At 37.0% G+C, this 18,040-nt stretch overlaps 1 protein-coding gene across 5 annotated transcripts in view; it reads right to left on the bottom strand.

The window, feature by feature from the left end:
* Nucleotides 1–18,040, bottom strand: part of PPP2R2A (protein phosphatase 2 regulatory subunit Balpha) — an 81,270-nt gene that overhangs the window by 22,057 nt on the left and 41,173 nt on the right. For 2 of the 5 annotated variants that reach the window (XM_015145008.3, XM_077943282.1), the window contains exon 3: nucleotides 9,807–9,904. In XM_015145008.3, the coding sequence (XP_015000494.1) occupies nucleotides 9,807–9,904 (98 nt within the window). Of the gene's footprint in view, nucleotides 1–8,818; nucleotides 8,892–9,806; nucleotides 9,905–18,040 lie in introns of those variants that run through there. The other 3 variants (XM_015145009.3, XM_077943283.1, XM_077943284.1) reach the window with 2 other exon arrangements.

The following is an 18,040-nucleotide window of genomic DNA, read 5'->3' as shown; positions in this document are numbered from 1 at the left end:
AGTCTAAATATGAAATTCAGTTGTTTTGTATACACCTTATACATTATAGCCTGAAGGTAATTTTATACAGCATTTTAATTAATTTTGTGCATGAAACAAAGTTTTGACTGTGACCCATCACATGAGGCCAGGGGAATTTTCCACTCGTGGTATCACGTCAGCACTCAGTAAGTCTCCAATTTTGGAATACTTTGGATTTGGGGTTAGGAATGTTCAACCTGTCCTAACTTTCTCCTTCCTTAAATGAAACTCTGCAAAAATGTAGGACATATTTACTTTGCTCCATGAAAAAAATTTAAAAATTTAAGAAAATATTAAATGTATTTTACTTTGATCTCATATAACAGAAAATAAATGAATATTTTTAAGCCTCCAAATAGAACCCTACTAAAACTTACTGTTTATTAATGTTCATCTTCTATGTAGTGTAAGCAGTCATTTGTTTTATATTTTACAGCAGTATAAAAGTATTTTAAAAGAGTCAGTGTTTTGTGAAATGGCCATTCAGGGATAGTGGCAGAAATGGTACAAAACAAAATTAAATGATAGCTGATAACTACTCTCAACACATTCAGAAAATATGGGGAACTTTCTAGAATAAAGCAAAACACAAGTCATTCGATGAAATAAACGGAAAAGAAATCTCAAAACTTTCTCTAAACTAATGATAGTCATGGAGCACTTCAAGATTTTGCAAGGCCTTATTATAAATTATATTCAGTAAGCTAATACTCATTCACTGAGTGCCTACTATGTATTATATACTAAGTGCAATTTGGAAGCATATCAGTCACAATACCCTATCAAAAAAACAATATAGTGGGAGAGAAATCTGAATGAAGGATACCTGGTTGAATCAAATCAACAGCATTATTATTTGTCTACAAGACAGTCAAATAAAATTTAAAGGAAATGCATAAAATACAACTAATATAATGTTTTAAAACCTAAAGTTGTTAATGTGCTTTCACTCAGATTATCAAACTAGCTAGAATGTCTGTTTCAGACAATGCTACAGATTAAGTGATAAAGTTACATAGGAGGAATGCTTATTCTACATTTTACACATTACTGAAAGGAATGGAAAAAAAAAACAAACCCTCCATGCACATGCGCGTGAACACACACAAACACCCCACACGAAAACTGCCTTGCTCAGATGCTGGTGCTCTTCCCAGTTCTATCAGCAACCAAGGAATGGAGGCAGATCTCAAGGCTCTCCAACCTTGTTTCTCTCAAAATGGAATTTCAATGTAACTTGGACCCTTAAGGAGTTGGTTTCTCTCTGACAGAAGATTCAGATGAACCCCAAATGGTATTAGATGTAACAACAACAACAACAAAAAGTCTTTTTACTACTTGTGTCTCTTTCCTTTTGAAGTTCATAAAATATAACAATCCCCTGGATCCTGTTTTCTTCATGCGTTAAATACAATTTATTCTCTCAGGACAGGATAGTTTTGGGAATTTAATGCAAAAGCAAGTAAAGTTCAAATATTAATTTCTCTTTCAGACAAGGATCAAGCCCAATCAGTGCACATTCTATCATTTAGAAACAACATGATGCAGGTAAATGCATGACGCCCTGGCATTTGAGGCGCCCGATTTCAGACTCTTTTCTGTGCCTCAAATTGGAGAAATAACAAATAAGATTGGACCAGATGGTCTTCAATGTCCTTTCCACTGGTTAACATTCTAATAAGAAAGGCCTTCCTACCCCCGATAAATTGACTACAGATGAAGTTCGCTAGAAAATTCCCCTTTGCAAAGGCACAAGTCAAATCCTTGATAACTAGATACTAAGAAACCTGCAACAACCTCTACTCTGATCAAGTATTTACTTTGAACGGGTATAGAGACATATTTGAGAAAGAACCCAATTTCAATACATTTCAAAACTTATCTACAACTCAACTGTAAGAAGGGACAAATAAAGTAGAAAGACTAGTAGAGTTCATTATCCTTGAATAAGACTTTGAAAAGCTAAAACACAGTGAAGTCTAGACACAACTCTGCAGAGACTGATCTAATGAGCATTTTAAATCTGTGTGAAAAAATTTAAATAAATAATGTAATAACCAGCTGGGTGCAGTGGCTCAAGCCTATAATCCCAGCACTTTGGGAGGTCAAGGCGGGCAGATAATTTTAGGCCAGAAGTTTGAGACCAGTCCGGTCAACATGGCAAAACCCTGCCTCTACTAAAAACACAAAAATTAACCAGGCATGGTGGTGCACATCTGTAATCCCAGCTACTCGGGAGGCTGAGGCATAAGGATGACTTGAACCAGGGTGGCGGAGGTTGCAGTGAGCTGAGATCGTGCCACTGCACTCCAGACAGGGTGACAGAGCGAGACTCTCTAAAAATAAAATACTACTACTACTACTACTACTACTACTACTACTACTACTACTACTAACAATAACCTGCCTGGCAATCTGAGAATGGGTGGGGAAGGTGGAAGAGAAGAAAATCACTTCATCACATGACTTAGGGTAATAAAGTCTAACTAAATAATAAATTTAAAAGGGAACAAAAGAATGTTTAAATAACCTGTGGGCAGAAAAACAAAAAGTAAAATAAAATTTAAAGGCAGCCAATCAAAAAAGCTGAAAAACATAATGCCTGAGAAGAAGAGCTGACGCTCTCTCTCACAACATGTGGCCCATCCAAATTCAATAAATATACCACTAGAAAAAAAGGGAATAGAACAAGATGCTTTAATTATTGGGAGTATTAAAGGGTAAAGTAAAACCAAAATCCAATGAAATAATGTATTTTCAATCACCAAGTTGCTACTTTTATTTCTTTAGAAAGAGGGAAAAACACAGTAACGGCAAGGGGCAGTCTCTCACCTCCCGACCCTGAAAAAAGAAGCAGAAATAAACAATCTAGGAATCTAACAACAGAGATGAGATCAAATAAACAACTACGTCATGTCATTTCATTGCACAGATGATGATACAGAAAATTTAATGACATGAAAAGGTATTCACTATACAGTATGTGAGAAAAAAATCATACAACCCTAAATTTATAATCAGATATTTAGAAAGATACGCCTTTGGTATATATCAAAAGTTCTTATTTTTGTTTGGCAGAGTTATACATGCATTCTTTGCCACTTATCCATATTTACTAATTTATCCACATCAAGCATAATGAATTTATAATTAAGAGGGAAAAATTAAGAAGAAGAAGAATACAATGAAATGTTTTATATGGGTGAGGCTAGGGAGAGCAGGGGAAGAAGGAGGAAAGGTAAATAAATTCCAAATTTATTAATTAATTTAATAATTAATTCCAAAATCACTGGCCATTATTAATTTCATAGATTTGGAGTTGTTTTTGGTGGAGAATTTCTTGGGGACAGGTTGAGCATACCTAATCTGAAAATCTGAAACCCAAAATGCTCCACAATTCGAAACTTTTTACTGTCAACATGACACCAAAAGTGGAAAATTTCACACCTGGCCTCATGTGATAGGTCACAGTCCAAACTGTTTCACGCACAAATTATTTAAAATGTTGTATAATTACCTGCAGGTCATGTGTATAAGGTGTATATGAAACAAATGAATTTTGTGTTCAGGACTTAGTTCCCACCCCAAATATATCTCATTATGTACATGCGCAAATTCCAAAATCCAAAAACAACTGAAATTTAAAACACTTCTGGTTCCAAGCATTTCAGATAAGGGATACTCAACCTGTACAAGAAACACGGTTAATTCGGATTTCTGCTCAACGGGTAAAAGGTACCCACTGAGCAGGTATTTTAAATATTTAAAATACATGACATTTTGCTTTTGGAAAATGTAATACCCTAAGGAGCCCCAAAAGATTAACAGGTAGCTGACAAGAATCTGATGGCAGTCTGGACAGAAATCTGGACACTAAAATTAGGCTGAACAAGAAGAGATGGCTGGGCAAATGCATGAATGAATACCAAGACTAGAACCAAGGCGGTTCGTTCAACTCTCAGTCCATTTCCCCCTCTAATGCCTATGACAGAAAACAGATCACTCATTAATAGCTCATGTTAAAAAGTCTAAAGATCATGTACTTTCCTCATTAGGTATAAAGTAATGAGACTGATTTTCCTGGGTGATTTTTAACAATTAGACTCATTACACCAAACAGGATTAAAGATTTTTTCATTTTAAAATCAATAGCCAGCACTGTGATACTCATCTCAATTTATACAAAATTAGCTTTTACCCACTTACCTAGCAGGGTGATCTTGGAAATGTTATGTATCCTCTCTAAGTCTCATTTTATTTATAAATTTGTAATACATCAGGATATAGTAAACATACAAACATCTTTGTTATTTTGCTGTGACAAGTAAGATTAAGGGATTTTGGCAGAGGGTCTAGCACATAAAATTGCTGCTACTATATCCAGGTCAGAGTGCGCAAAGCCATGGGGTGGATATCAGGATATGTGGCTTCTGCAGTAGGGGATCACTTCCCTACTAACTGTATGACTTTGGATGGGTAATCTGGTACCTGGGCCCCCAGCTGGCAAAAGGAAACTGCACTGCCAGGGGTTATAACTTGGGGGCTCATGGACACAAGGGTCCAACGACAGAACCCAGGGATGTTGTAAGCCTGGATGGAGGTGGGGGATGGGGGAGGGCAGAGAATGTACACATGTATTTTCACTAACTTCCAGTTAAATTTCAGCATTTCTTTTGATTATGGGCACAGGTAACAAACTGCATACAGTATTAGCAATTCTTGTGACTTTGTCACACATAAATGACATTTTAATATCATAATCCAGCTGTTATCCGCTTAAAACATACATTACTCAATTATGAATATTTTGGTAAATTATTTCAACCTTTATGATCTCAAATATTTTATGCAATTAAAACATTCTGGCAGGGCACGGTGGCTCATGCCTGTAATCCCAGCACTTTGGGAGGCTGAGGTGGGTGGATCATGAGGTCAGGAGATCGAGACCATCCTGGCCAACATGGTGAAAACCCATTTCTACTAAAAATACAAAAATTAGCCAGGTGTGGTGGTGTGCACCTGTAGTCCCAGCTACTTAGGAGGCTGAGGCAGGAGAACTGCTTGAACCCTGGCGGCGGAGGTTGCAGTGAGCTGAGATCACACCACTGCACTCCAGCCTGGGCGACAGAGCAAGACTCCATCTCAAAAACAAAACAAAACAAAACAAAAAACATTCAGAGAAGTCTACAGGATTTGCCAGGCTATCAAAGGAATTCGTGGGACAACAACAACAAAAAAAGTTAAGAATCCCTAGAAAGCCCTATAAATTTTAGCTCTTACATTCTATGAATGCACCATATACATACACATTCTTGAGGAGCAGGATAGAAATCTGCATTTTATTTATTTTTATTATTTTTTGAGACAGAATCTCACTCTGTCTCCCAGGCTGGAGTGCAAAGGCACCATCTCGGCTCACTGCAACCTCTGCCTCCCGGGTTCAAGTGATCCTCATACTTCAGTCACGCAGCTGGGATTACAGGCATGTGTCACCAGGCTCAGATAATTTTTGTATTTTTATTAGATACAGGGTTTCACCATGTTGGCCAGCCTGCCCTCAAGTGATCTACCCGCCTCAGCCTCCCAAAGTGTTGGGATTACAGGCATCAGCTGTGGCCCCCAACCCAGAATCTGCATTTTAAATACATGCAAACATTTTGAACCCTATATAATTTAGAAAGAGAATACCATCATATTAGCAATACTATCCATTCTTTTGTGAAAAGCATGCTTTTTAAGGTTTCTTCTGTATCCTGTTAAGGAGTTTTGGGAATACCACATTAAGAATAAAAAAAACCCGAGGGTTTGAAATCCAAGAAACTTACCAGCAGCCCTAGAAAACAAAAATCAAAGGCCCCATACCAATCTAGAAAGATTATAAGAAGAAGTGGAAAGAGGTACAACCTCCCTCCTCACCTTACGCTTTAGCTGTCCCTTTAACGGAGCACCCATGCCCCCACACTACCTTACAGGGTACATCACAAAGTCTCAGAGAAACTGAAGGTCTGAACAACCCAAAGTCAGTAGAAAACCAGCTACTTTGACAACCACTAATCACCTGATTTGAGCACCCATGGGAACAACAAAAGACCCTAAAACCTAGAGAACATCATTATCCTCTTTAATAGCTGTTCGGACTTCCCCTCAAAACCCTGTATTAATATTTTCATTAACAAAAAGAATATACCCTATCATTCACTTTGCGGTCGAAAGCTATTAGAAGCTGTAAAAATAACATGGGTCACTTATAGCAGGTCATGCTATAAAGAACACTGGATTTGTTATCAGAATTTTAGAGTCTTACTGACCACATGATAGCTGTGATTACATCAGGAAAATCACTTTACTTTTGTGCCTCAAGTTCTTTAGGTGCCCTGATTCTACAACAGAGATTCTGTGTAGCAGAATACCTATACAAATATATTAGTTATAAAAAATGCTATTAAATGATGCTAAAAATATTCAACAATTATCAGTCTCAAATATACTCAAACCAAATGAAGAGCCTCTGAATGACTACTCAGTTTCTTCATGTTATGATTGGGGAATAAATGGACAGGCAGCAAGAGGACACAGATACCCGCCTGGATCCCAGCAAGGAGACTAGCTACTTCTGAAGGGTAAAATAAATGAAGCAGACATGAGGGTTTACAGATGTCAAAGTCTGACGTACCAAGTTCTCTCCTGCTGTTATATGATCTTTTCTTCTTCCAAGTAAAGACAATAAAAACGAGTGGGTGGAGATATTTTGGTCCCCAGTAAAGTCAAGTTTAAGAAGAAACCCTGCCACTATGTAAGAGAATAAAGCTACAATAGATCAAATGCCAGTGTGTTCTGCAAACAAGGCTAGCACCATTATCAGAGTCTAAGAAACATTAGGCACCAGTGTACTCTGGAATGAACATATAATAGTTGGATTGAAAATCAGAGACCCAAATCCTAATCTGATTTTTGCTACTAAATGAAGTAATATAACTTTGTTAAATAATTTTTTCTGAGATTTTATCTACAAATTAGGAAAAGACTATTTTTCACTTTTCAAACTGTAACACTATCTTATAGATACATAGATGTGAATTCATAAAATCTCATCCAATTACATTAGGTATTGAAATAAAGGTGCCTCTAAGTGTAAAGTATACATATTTATGACCAGTGACATAGATCCTGAAGACAACACTATATCAGAAGCTCTAATGTAAGACAGGGCTTTAAAATGTAGAAAATTAAATAGGCAAAACACACCAAATTCATAGTCAAGATCAGGTTTCAGGAGTGAAAAGTCAATCACCACCATCATTCTTACTTTATCACTTAAAAACATACTGATATTTACACCACTAAGTAATTCTCAAAAGACATGTTACTGAGTTTTTACAAAATTCTCCGTTTTGAATTCTTAAATATGGTTAAGAAGAATGACACATGAAAAGGAGGTCCTGTTTTTTCCTACCAATGGCCCTTCTCAAACAGTTATTCTGCTCATTTCTCCTTACAAGAATATGTATTTAAAATACTAGCACTTTAGAATCTTCAGTGGGATTTCAGAAAAGAATCATGGGAAATGATTATCTTTAAAATAATTTTGTCTTATTTTCTAATACAAGTAAAATGAGCAATTCAGTAACTATATGTTAGACCTTTAATTCCAAATTAATGTATTACTAACAGCCTTTAGGAAAATACTAAATACTAATACTCTGACTACATTACCAAACCCATATTAAAGCAAACATTTCCCTCAATTAAAAAAATTTTCAGCCATTTTTTCCCACACTTGATTTTGACTTGGACAACAACGACCACAGGAGATGAAAATGACTTCATGGCCGGGCGCGGTGGCTCACGCCTGTAATCCCACCACTTTGGGAGGCCGAGGCGGGCGGATCACAAGGTCAGGAGATCGAGACCACGGTGAAACCCCGTCTCTACTAAAAATACAAAAAATTAGCCGGGCGCGGTTGTGGGCGCCTGTAGTCCCAGCTACTCGGGAGGCTGAGGCAGGAGAATGGCGTGAACCCAGGAGGCGGAGCTTGCAGTGAGCCGAGATCGCGCCACTGCACTCCAGCCTGGGCGACAGAGCGAGACTCCGTCTCAAAAAAAAAAAGAAAATGACTTCATTCTCAGGTAAAATACTTCCAAATTAGCTTTTAGTTGACACACTTGTATTTGTGACAATGATACAATGCCCTCATTAAAAATGAAGACTTTCTGAAAGCCTCAGAATGTTATGCCTAGGGCAAAATCAATTTTTACAAGTTTTTCTCAAATACTTTTCTTTAAAATAAAAGTAAAGTGTGGAGAGTCATTAACTTTCAGGAAAAAATACATTCAAGGGCAGAGAACACCTATGGGAAGGTCTGTGCTAAACTCCAGATAAAAACATTCACATTTTGGTTATCCAGCATGAAAAACAGCAAAGAACACTGAAAAACGACATGTCAAAAGTTCTGGGTGCTGCTTGTTAGTTCTGCCACTAAGTAATAATCTATTTATATCTTGGCTTTCCCGTTAGTAAATAAAGGGAAATTATAATGAAATTCTAATGTAAGCTTCCATGTCAACTCTAAGTATGTCAAGATTCTTATGGTCAAGTTTTTGGCTACTTAAAAACAGAAAACTGATTTAGCCCCCCCTTCCCACGAGACCATTCTTTGTCAAGCAAAGCTTGAGTCTTATTTTCATATTTTCTTCCAACCAAAAAATAAAAATAAAAAATAATAAAAGACATATTTAGTGTTTGTGCATCTTCTAATCAGACACTATTAACCATTTCTTTTAAAATTAAATTACCTACCTCACTGGGGTGTTGTGAGGATTAATTCATTAGTGTTTGTAAAGCACTTTGAGATCCTCAGGTCAAAGGCGCTATAGAAGTGCAAAGTAGTAGTATTATTACTAGATTCTTTGCTTATTTAAGGAATTTCACAATCCTTTAAAACCTAACTCCGTGTTATGATTTAGACATGTATTTGTAAAACCCTGCAATTTATCCACATTACTTTAAACTTTTAAAATATATTATAAATAGGGGCAGAATGTTTCAAAACAACTGATTTTAATGGTTAAACTCTGATCTACAAATGGAAGGAGAGAATGAATAAGAAAAAACCAAGTGTGACAAATTTTGTTTAGCAAAAAATTTTTAGTGAGAAATCTGGTCAATTAAATTTAGAAGTGTGCCTAAGTTGTAAGAAAAACAAAACAAAAGCCCACTTTAATTACATATTCTGCAATTTTCTCTTTCTTCAAAAAGATAACACTGCATTTTTAAATTACTTTACATGCATGTACATGCAACTGTCACTTAAACCTTTACATTTCAATCATTGTAACAGTATTAGTATGAACTGACATCAAAAAAATTGAGCTGCTTTTTCTTTAAACTAGCCTCTCACCCCTCAATTGTACAAAGTAAACCAAGCATTGAGAAGAAGTCAAAGCAACTTTGCTTTACGGAGTTTTAAAGGAAAAATTATAATGAAGGGCCAAGACTTCAAAACCGTTAAAATCTTGGATTATTCCATCACTTTCCACCCCCTTCTCTAATCAAGTATTTTTACAATTAGTGTTATGTTTTTAAACCAAAACAACATACGCTCATGTACACACATGCACACATACAAAGCTAAGAGAACCAGAGCTGTCTATATATTGGACATTGTATTCAATAAACACACACTTCTTTAAAAATTCCAACATCCTCTGATGAGATTCTCCAGTGCAACCCAAGCTCTAGTCCCACGATCAAACCGAAATTTAGACAATAAACTTTAAACACTTACCTCCTGCTCCTGTTGAAAGATGACGACTCTACCACCTTTATCTCCTGTTGCTAGTAATTCTCCAGAATGATTAAATTCTACTGTGGAAATTATATCTGCTGTATAATTGAGACAAAACAAAAAAGATATTAGTTTTTTTCCTGACTCACTAGTTTCAGAACTTAGCATGTTTTCCAAACATTCCAAGTCTATGAAGTGTATCTTTGAAGTACATCAACCACCCATCAGAAATAACATGAATCTAAAGTTCTTTCATATTTTGATCCACTAAAAAAATTCTCCTCAGAATAAACCAGTATGAAACTATTTTAGCAGAGAATACAACAAATAATAATAGCTTATTAATATTTCACTAAATTTGTGAATGCAAAGAAATCAACAATTTGTGAAACATTCTGATAGCACCCTTAAACATCATCCTAATTTTCTTAAATACTTTTGATAAGCTTGTTTATGCAAATGCAAATAATCATCTATAATAAAGGCACATATTACTAACAAGGGGAAGGAATTTTAAATGTATAAATACTTTCAGATGGAATTTTAAGTCATAAATTCAAAATCGTGGCTTCAAACAAATGTTTGCAAATGGATCCCGCTTTTTGATAGCAGAAATGCTTCGTGCTATGTGCCTGCAATGTGCACGGCTCCTCCAGCTCCACCACACTACAGGGCCACTAGGATCAGGCATGTCACATGGATTCTACCAACTCGGTGCTGACTTCACAGTCACAATCAAATAAAACTGTCAGGTTTTTTTCTTGCTTTTTCACACTAGAGCCCTTTTCCTAAGGAAAAAAAGTCTAAATTACAGAAATGGGCATAAGATAAAGCAATAACACGGTACAATTCATCACTGTGTTATTAACAAGTTCTTCACTACAAAGCTTTAAGCTGAATTAGAAAAGCTCCTATCATATACATTTAAAATAAGTCAGTTTTATAAGAGAACAGCCATCCTTTGGTCTACAGTAGCTTACTGTTAAGAATTTAAGAATCTGACGATATATATACTTTAAAATTTTAAATTTACTGACATGTATTTTACCAATAACCTATCCAGCACTGCATTTCATAATTTTCTTTTAGCAATTTTTTAAAGTTCAGATTTTGAAAAGGTTTCTTTGCTTCCTCCATTGTTTAGGTCCAAGGCATTTAATCTTTTTGAACTCTTTCAGAATCTACCAAAAGTTACAAATGCTCTCCCACGAAACTGCACATATTTAAGTGCTCATAAAAATGTGCATATTATCTCAGACTGTTTGGACAATACCTCACCACCAGGTTAAAAAACCCCTGGCTACATCACAGTGGTTACCAGGAAAGAATAAACTTAATGTGTTCACTGCTTACCTAACGCACAAGGCGTAAAACTGAATATACCAGGCTAGTAAGTAAAGCAAACACCAGTAAGTACTGAGAAGTCGTTTGATTAGGAGTTCTGTACTGTACTACTGACTTCTACAGCAAATAAAGGATTAAAAATATACAAACTCCCTGCACTTAAAGCACATTAGAGTACAACTTGGGGAGATAAGTAGGAGCAAAGAGTAGCAGACAAAAAATACTGAATCAAATTTTATTTGAGTGTTAGGCGACATGGATGCAGCTGGAAACCATCATTCTTAGCAAACTATCACAAGAACAGAAAACCAAACACCGCATGTTCTCAGTCATAGGTGGGAACTGAACAATGAGATCACTTGGACTCAGGAAGGGGAACATCACACACCGGGGCCTATCATGGGGAGGGGGGAGGGGGGAGGGATTGCATTGGGAGTTATACCTGATGTAAATGACAAGTTGATGGGTGCAGCACACCAACATGGCACAAGTATACATATGTAACAAACCTGCACGTTATGCACATGTACCCTACAACTTAAAGTATAATAATAATAAATAAATTAAAAAAATCAAAGAATACAAACATACAGAGTCAAGATTATCTTTAAATTCAAATCCCTCACACAGACACTCTGAAGACACAAATTCTTTCCCGTAAGTACAGCTCAGACAATTTTCCCTACAGCATTGATAATTTGCTGTTTTTCAGCCTAACCATCAAATGAACTAGTTAATTTGAATATAAAACCATGCTGTACCAAAAATACCTATCTTTGATCTCTAGAATATGCTCTCAGCTTGGTGAAATGCTCACATCTGAAACCAATACCAGACTCATTCTCCTGTTCAACTCAGTGGAATAATGGGCCGAGTTGCCCATTACTTATTTTATCTCTTTCCCAGGTCCAAGTTGTTGCATCCACTTAAATTAACCTCAACTCCTCATCAGGCTGATGAGCTGTTACAACTATCACTTAGTAAGGGAAATGTCAATGACCATGGCATGACTAGCCTGACTATGCTCTCTGCTAAGCAGTAAAGTTAGATGGGTAGGTTTGGTGCAGGATTTTAAAAAAAAAAAAAAAAAAAAAGGCCTGTTCACCAGGCTGGAGTGCAGTGGCACAATCAAGTCGAACTCCTGGGCTCAAGTGATCCTCCCACCTCAGTCTCTTGAATAGCTGGTACTACAGGCCTGCACCACCATGCCTGGCTAATTTTAAAAATTTTTTTGTAGAGACAGGGTCTTGCTATGTTGCTCAGGGTAGTCTCAGTTTATGGCTTCCAGTGATCTCCCACCTCAGCCTTCCAAACTGCGGGAAGTTTGTAAGAGCCACCATACCTAGCTGGGCTCAATTTCTACTAAGGAAGAAATCTTAATATTCCTTAAGTGAACTGAATACAGAAAACCTAGAGATGATTAAGTCAGTAAGGACAGCATTACAGTAAAACAACTGAGATTTCAGACTGAAGGGTGGGGTGGGAAGGCACATCCCATGCCAATTTATTATTTTTTTAGATGGGGTTTTGCTTTGTTGCCCTGGCTGGAATGCAGTGGTTCAATCATATCTCACTGCAGCCTTGACCTCCCGGGTTCAAGCAATCTTCCCATATCAGCTCCCCAAGTAGGTGGGACTACAGGTGTGGACCACCATGCCAGTCTAATTTTTTTAATTTTTTATAGACAGGGTGTTGCCACGTTGCCCAGGCTGGTTTTGAACTCTTGGCGTCAAGCGATCCTCCTGCCTTGACCTCCCAAAGTGCTGGGATTACAGGTATGAACCACAAAACACAACACCCTGCCCTTAACAATTTTATTATAAGACAGAACAAGAATCAAGTAATAAAGCAGTAGGTACAATATTCCAAACTGAAGACAGGACTCACACAACCAGTTATAATGTAATCACTGAACATGCGAATGGAAGAGAAAGGTGAAGGGTGTATGGGGAGAAGAAAAAGACTTGATTGCAAGATGCAACAGAAACAAGACATTTGCTCCAATAATGTATCACTTCTTATGGCAGGAACAATTATTTTATGATGACATTTTTAGCGTAAAGTGATGTGGTATGTGTTTAGCAGCGAACTAGTTTTGTAGCAAGGGTAAAGAATTTTAAGAGGGGCCCTTGTGTAAGGGTGCGGAATCCTAGAAACAACTGGCCCAAACAGCAAGTGGCTGGACATCAGGAAAGGGACAAGAACCAAAGATTTACACAATAAAAGTCAACTCACTATAAAATCCTTGAGGGAAATAAATACTGGGTGAATGGATTACCAATTTTTAGATTTTCTTAAGACACTGGTGTTTGTTACTATTTATCTTGCCAAAAGCCAATAAACAGAAAGTTTTAGAAACAGCCAACCAAGTCACTTTTTATCTGAACAGTGTAATTTTATTTCGGGGAGGGGTAGATGGACAGATTCATGGTCTCCTTGCTGAGATTTTTATACTGCATATATTTAATGTAACCATATTTCTGGTAGGAAAAGTATTTTCCTGGTTTGTAAAACAGAATTTAAATATGTCACCACATCATGGTGTTCCTTCCTCCTTTCTCCCTTAAACAAAAGAGAAGAAAAGAAAGCTCATATATACAGCTACTCACTAAATCTCTAAGTTTATAGATGATGCTTTGAAAGGTTTTCTAAGTTGTGAAATGCCATTGTCTCACAGTCTCAATGGGAATATGACATATAAAAATGATGAAATAAGAAGGGAGAATGCATTCAAATTCCGCTCATAGACCAAGAAAAACATCCAGGAATGAGTTACAGGGAGCACTCTGAAGCAGCTTTGTACCATATGTGCCACTGCATACTGGCGTGCCAAGAATGAGGTACGGTCTTACCTGGTGCTGCAGAGCACCCAGATCTGTAAGCCCTAGTTATAAGCACCCTCCGCTGTGTATCCCAGTGTGCCACACAAACATCACTGCTTTTTAGGAATGCCATGACATGCAAAAAGTGAGGAAGCATAGTCCTGCAAACAGGGGTACCATTTCATGCTATACCCAAAGAGGGCTGGCTAAATACTGGTATCCAGGTTTTAGAAAATAATCTACTCTTAGAAAATATTCTTCTCATGTTCTGATACCCATATGTAGCTAGCGGCTACCAGACTGGACAGCACAAGTCTAAAACATTACAGAGTGGATACTGCCTTTTTTTTTTTTTTTTTTTTTTGAGATGGAGTCTCGCTCTTCTGCTTAGGCTGGAGTGCAGTGGCACGATCTCGGCTCACTGCAATCTCTACCTCCCGGGTTCATGCCATTCTCCTGCCTCAGCCTCCTGAGTAGCTGGGACTACAGGCACCCGCCATCATGCCCAGCTAATTTTTTTGTATTTTTAGTAGAGACAGGGTTTCACAGTGTTCGCCAGGATGGTCTCCATCTCCTGACCTCGTGATCCGCCTGCCTCGGCCTCCCAAAGTGCTGGGATTACAGGCGTGAGCCACCGCGCCCAGCTGGATACTGACTTTTATTGCAACCCCAAGAATGCTGGAACTAAGAGAATTCTGCACCTTTAAACAATGCACTCTATCATGTTTTTTAAAAGTAAAAACTGACATCATTGTCAGAGCTATCATACTGAATTTGTACATGGCTTAGTATATAGTACCTCAGTTGAGTTATATTCTCACAAACCACCACCACAAAAACGCCAAAGAACAAACCACTTCTTTAAAAGGAAAAGAATCTGTCCTATAACCAATTACAATGTTATTTTACAATGAAAAATGCCTGTATTAATCTTACAAAAGAAATTCTGATAGTTAATAAAAAGAATGACCTTTCAGAATATTAGTCCACTGCCCTACTATGCATTAAGTCAACCCAGCAATTTTAGACACACATTGATTTCCAAATTGTGCAACATAAAGGCAGTATTTAAAACGCATAAGAATATTTTTTGTTAAAAAAAAAGTACTGTAATGTTCTTAAATTTTATTTATACACTACTAATGCAAATCAAGGGATTGGTAATTATACAGCATGAAATTCTGACTTTTTCCACCTCCTCTTTCTAAACTGTCAGCAACCAGGCAGGTTTCACTCTCAGAAGGTGAAATAATTGCTTTCTTTTGTGAGTGGAAGAGCAATTGGTAGTGGGAATGACAACAGTGTCATTGGTCGGTTTTCACTTCATAAGGCCGTTTCCTTATTGTCACCTCTCTTCTGTTTCTTATGTACTATAATAAACAGAACAGAACACATACAGCCAAAGGTTCAAAAATGTAACTCTCAGGATAAAAATTAGCAAGGGGAAATTCAAATAGTATATATAAATGGATGTAATTAATAATTTTAGTAGCCTTGGCATTCTCTAAATACCTCAGCTCTTGTGTTGTGAGGTACTTTATGGAGTCTCTCTTTGATTTCATAATTCCGCTTGAGGACTATGTCTCAAGTGATTTGAAAGAAATTAAAGTTAGTGCAAAGAGGGTTATAACTGCATTACCTATATTTTTTTAAATACAGCTGAAGGTATTTGAAATACTCTAGTTAAGAAATACATTGTACCAAAGCTGCCAAATGAAAACAGCAACAAAAACACACAAAAAAGACAAAGAAATACAAAAGTAACCTCTAGTCACAGGTTGGAAAACTATGGCCCACCACCTGTTTTTGTAAATAATGCTTTACTGGAACTCAGCCATGCCCATAAGTTGAAGAGACGGCACAGACTGAAAATATTTACTATCTGGCCCTTTGCAGAAAATGTTTGCCAAACTCTGCTTTATATTAACTGGATACCGGCATTAAAATAACACAAAGTCATATCAAACTAATGCCAAAGCATATACAGAGGTTACAACCAAAATGTGCCGAACACGGTGCTAAGTGGGCATTTATTCTCTTAATCCTTATAACATCACTGTAATATGCGTATCATTTTGAATGTATAGAAGAACAAATTAGAGTGATTAACCTGCCCAAGAAAAATCACACAGTGATCAACTGTCAGACTCGGGGTTCAAATTTAGCACCATAGGGATAAGGTGGAAGCACAGAATTCTATAAATCTCTGGATGATGAATAAAAGGGATAATGTGTAAGTATTCAGTTTATTGCCTCTTTTTCATTGTCAAAATGTCTGTGTCAAGTAAAATATTTAGAGCCAAACAACATCAACTTTATACTACTTATTAATGACCACATTACAGTTACTGCTTGTCCCTATAACCAAACTTTTAAATATTTATTCAGCACCTGCTACATTCAAGGCACTGGGTGATACACATTCTAAATTCCACCCCTAATGTGGCTAAGAGAAAACATTGTAACCCCTACAGATGAAGCATTAACCAATAAAGGATTGAGTAAATGTTTAAGAAAACCAAAGAGTATCCTAAGGCAAAATAAACAATTACAGCATGAATTACAAGACATAAAGACCAAGTCAATATGTAAATGCCTGTTTTTAAAAAATAAAAATAAAGGAGGGGAGGAAACAACTGAGAGGAATTGCTTGAGTATTTTTTTCTTTTTTCAAAAGATACTTTGATATCAATTTGTACCTTTTTTTTTTTTTGAGACAGTCTTGTTCTGTCACCCAGGCTGGAATGCAGTGGCAGGATCTCAGCTCACTGCAACCTCTGCCTCCCGGGTTGAAACAATTCTCCCTGCCTCAGTCTCTTGAGTAGTTGGGATTATAGGTGTGCACCACCACACTCAGCTAATTTTTTTGTATTTTCAGTAGAGACAGGGTTTCACTATGTTGGCCAGCTTGCTCTTGAACTCCTGGCCTCAAGTGATCCTCCCGCCTCAGCCTTCCAAAGTATTGGGACTACAGGCATGAGCCACTGCGTCTGACCTGTTTTAAGTATTTTTAACCATTTGATTTATTGATTTACAGATTCCCGAAAGCGCCATTTGAAACAGCTGATCTAGGCTCCATTCCTTAAGATGCTGACAAACCCTATTCTGTTATTTCCCTCAATATGATTAGGCTTTACAGTGAAACAGTAACAATTTAAAAGGTTAAAACTCATAAAACACTCTAAACATTGCTGTAGCAAATAAAGAACACTGAAAATCCAGAAACATCTGTTTCATGCAACACAAAATAGCATAAATCTTAAGATAACCATGAGGTTCGCGAAAATTCTATGAGTAACCACTATCTCTTAAATTTCTGTATTCCAAATACAGTCACAAAGTGCTGCATTTGTGTAAAGAGCAAGTATCTGCAAACAAACGGGGCTGCCAATGTAGTATTCTAAGAAGAAATTAAATGTTCATACCTGGAAGGAAATGCTCTTATCAAGTTGGCTATAATGTATCTTATCTTTCCACAAATAACATCTGACTTCCCAAAAAGCTCTACGAGGTAATCAGTCTCCTCTACTTTTTGTCATATTTCAGTAAAAAGACAAAAATTAACAAAGAACACTAAGACTATATAAACAAAGGTACACAGAAAAAGTACCCAATTAAAAAGTGTAATTTTTACTACTACTACTTTCAAGAGGTTAAAGACAAAAATCAAAATTAAAAATCTGGTAACTGGTCTTGTTTCTGGCCACGAAGGAGTTAAGATAACCTGAATTTATTGTCCTGCTCTGAAAGACTAGAAAACTGAAAAGAGTATATGAAACTGGTTTTCAGACAACGGACAATGATGATGTGTGGGGTGGAGAACTGTTAACTCTTAGAAAAGGAAAAGAAAGTGATCCCTGTATAGCTCTTGCTTACTGACTGGAAGGACCAAGACAGCATAGTGAGAGTTATGAGGAATCCAGAGGCCAGAAAGTTAAAGCAGCTAAAAGGTAAAGGCAGAGTACCCCAAAAAAGGCATCCACAGGCAGCTCACTTAGAATCTTTGGCTGAATACTGATCTGGGCATCTATGAAGTGACATATGAGGGCTCTGAAAAATTAGGGTCCC

This window comes from Macaca mulatta, chromosome 8 (genome assembly GCF_049350105.2).
Source record: "Macaca mulatta isolate MMU2019108-1 chromosome 8, T2T-MMU8v2.0, whole genome shotgun sequence".
NCBI lineage: Eukaryota > Metazoa > Chordata > Mammalia > Primates > Cercopithecidae > Macaca > Macaca mulatta.
The sequence above is the reverse complement of the archived record's forward strand: the minus strand, read 5'-3'. Positions and strand labels throughout refer to the sequence as shown.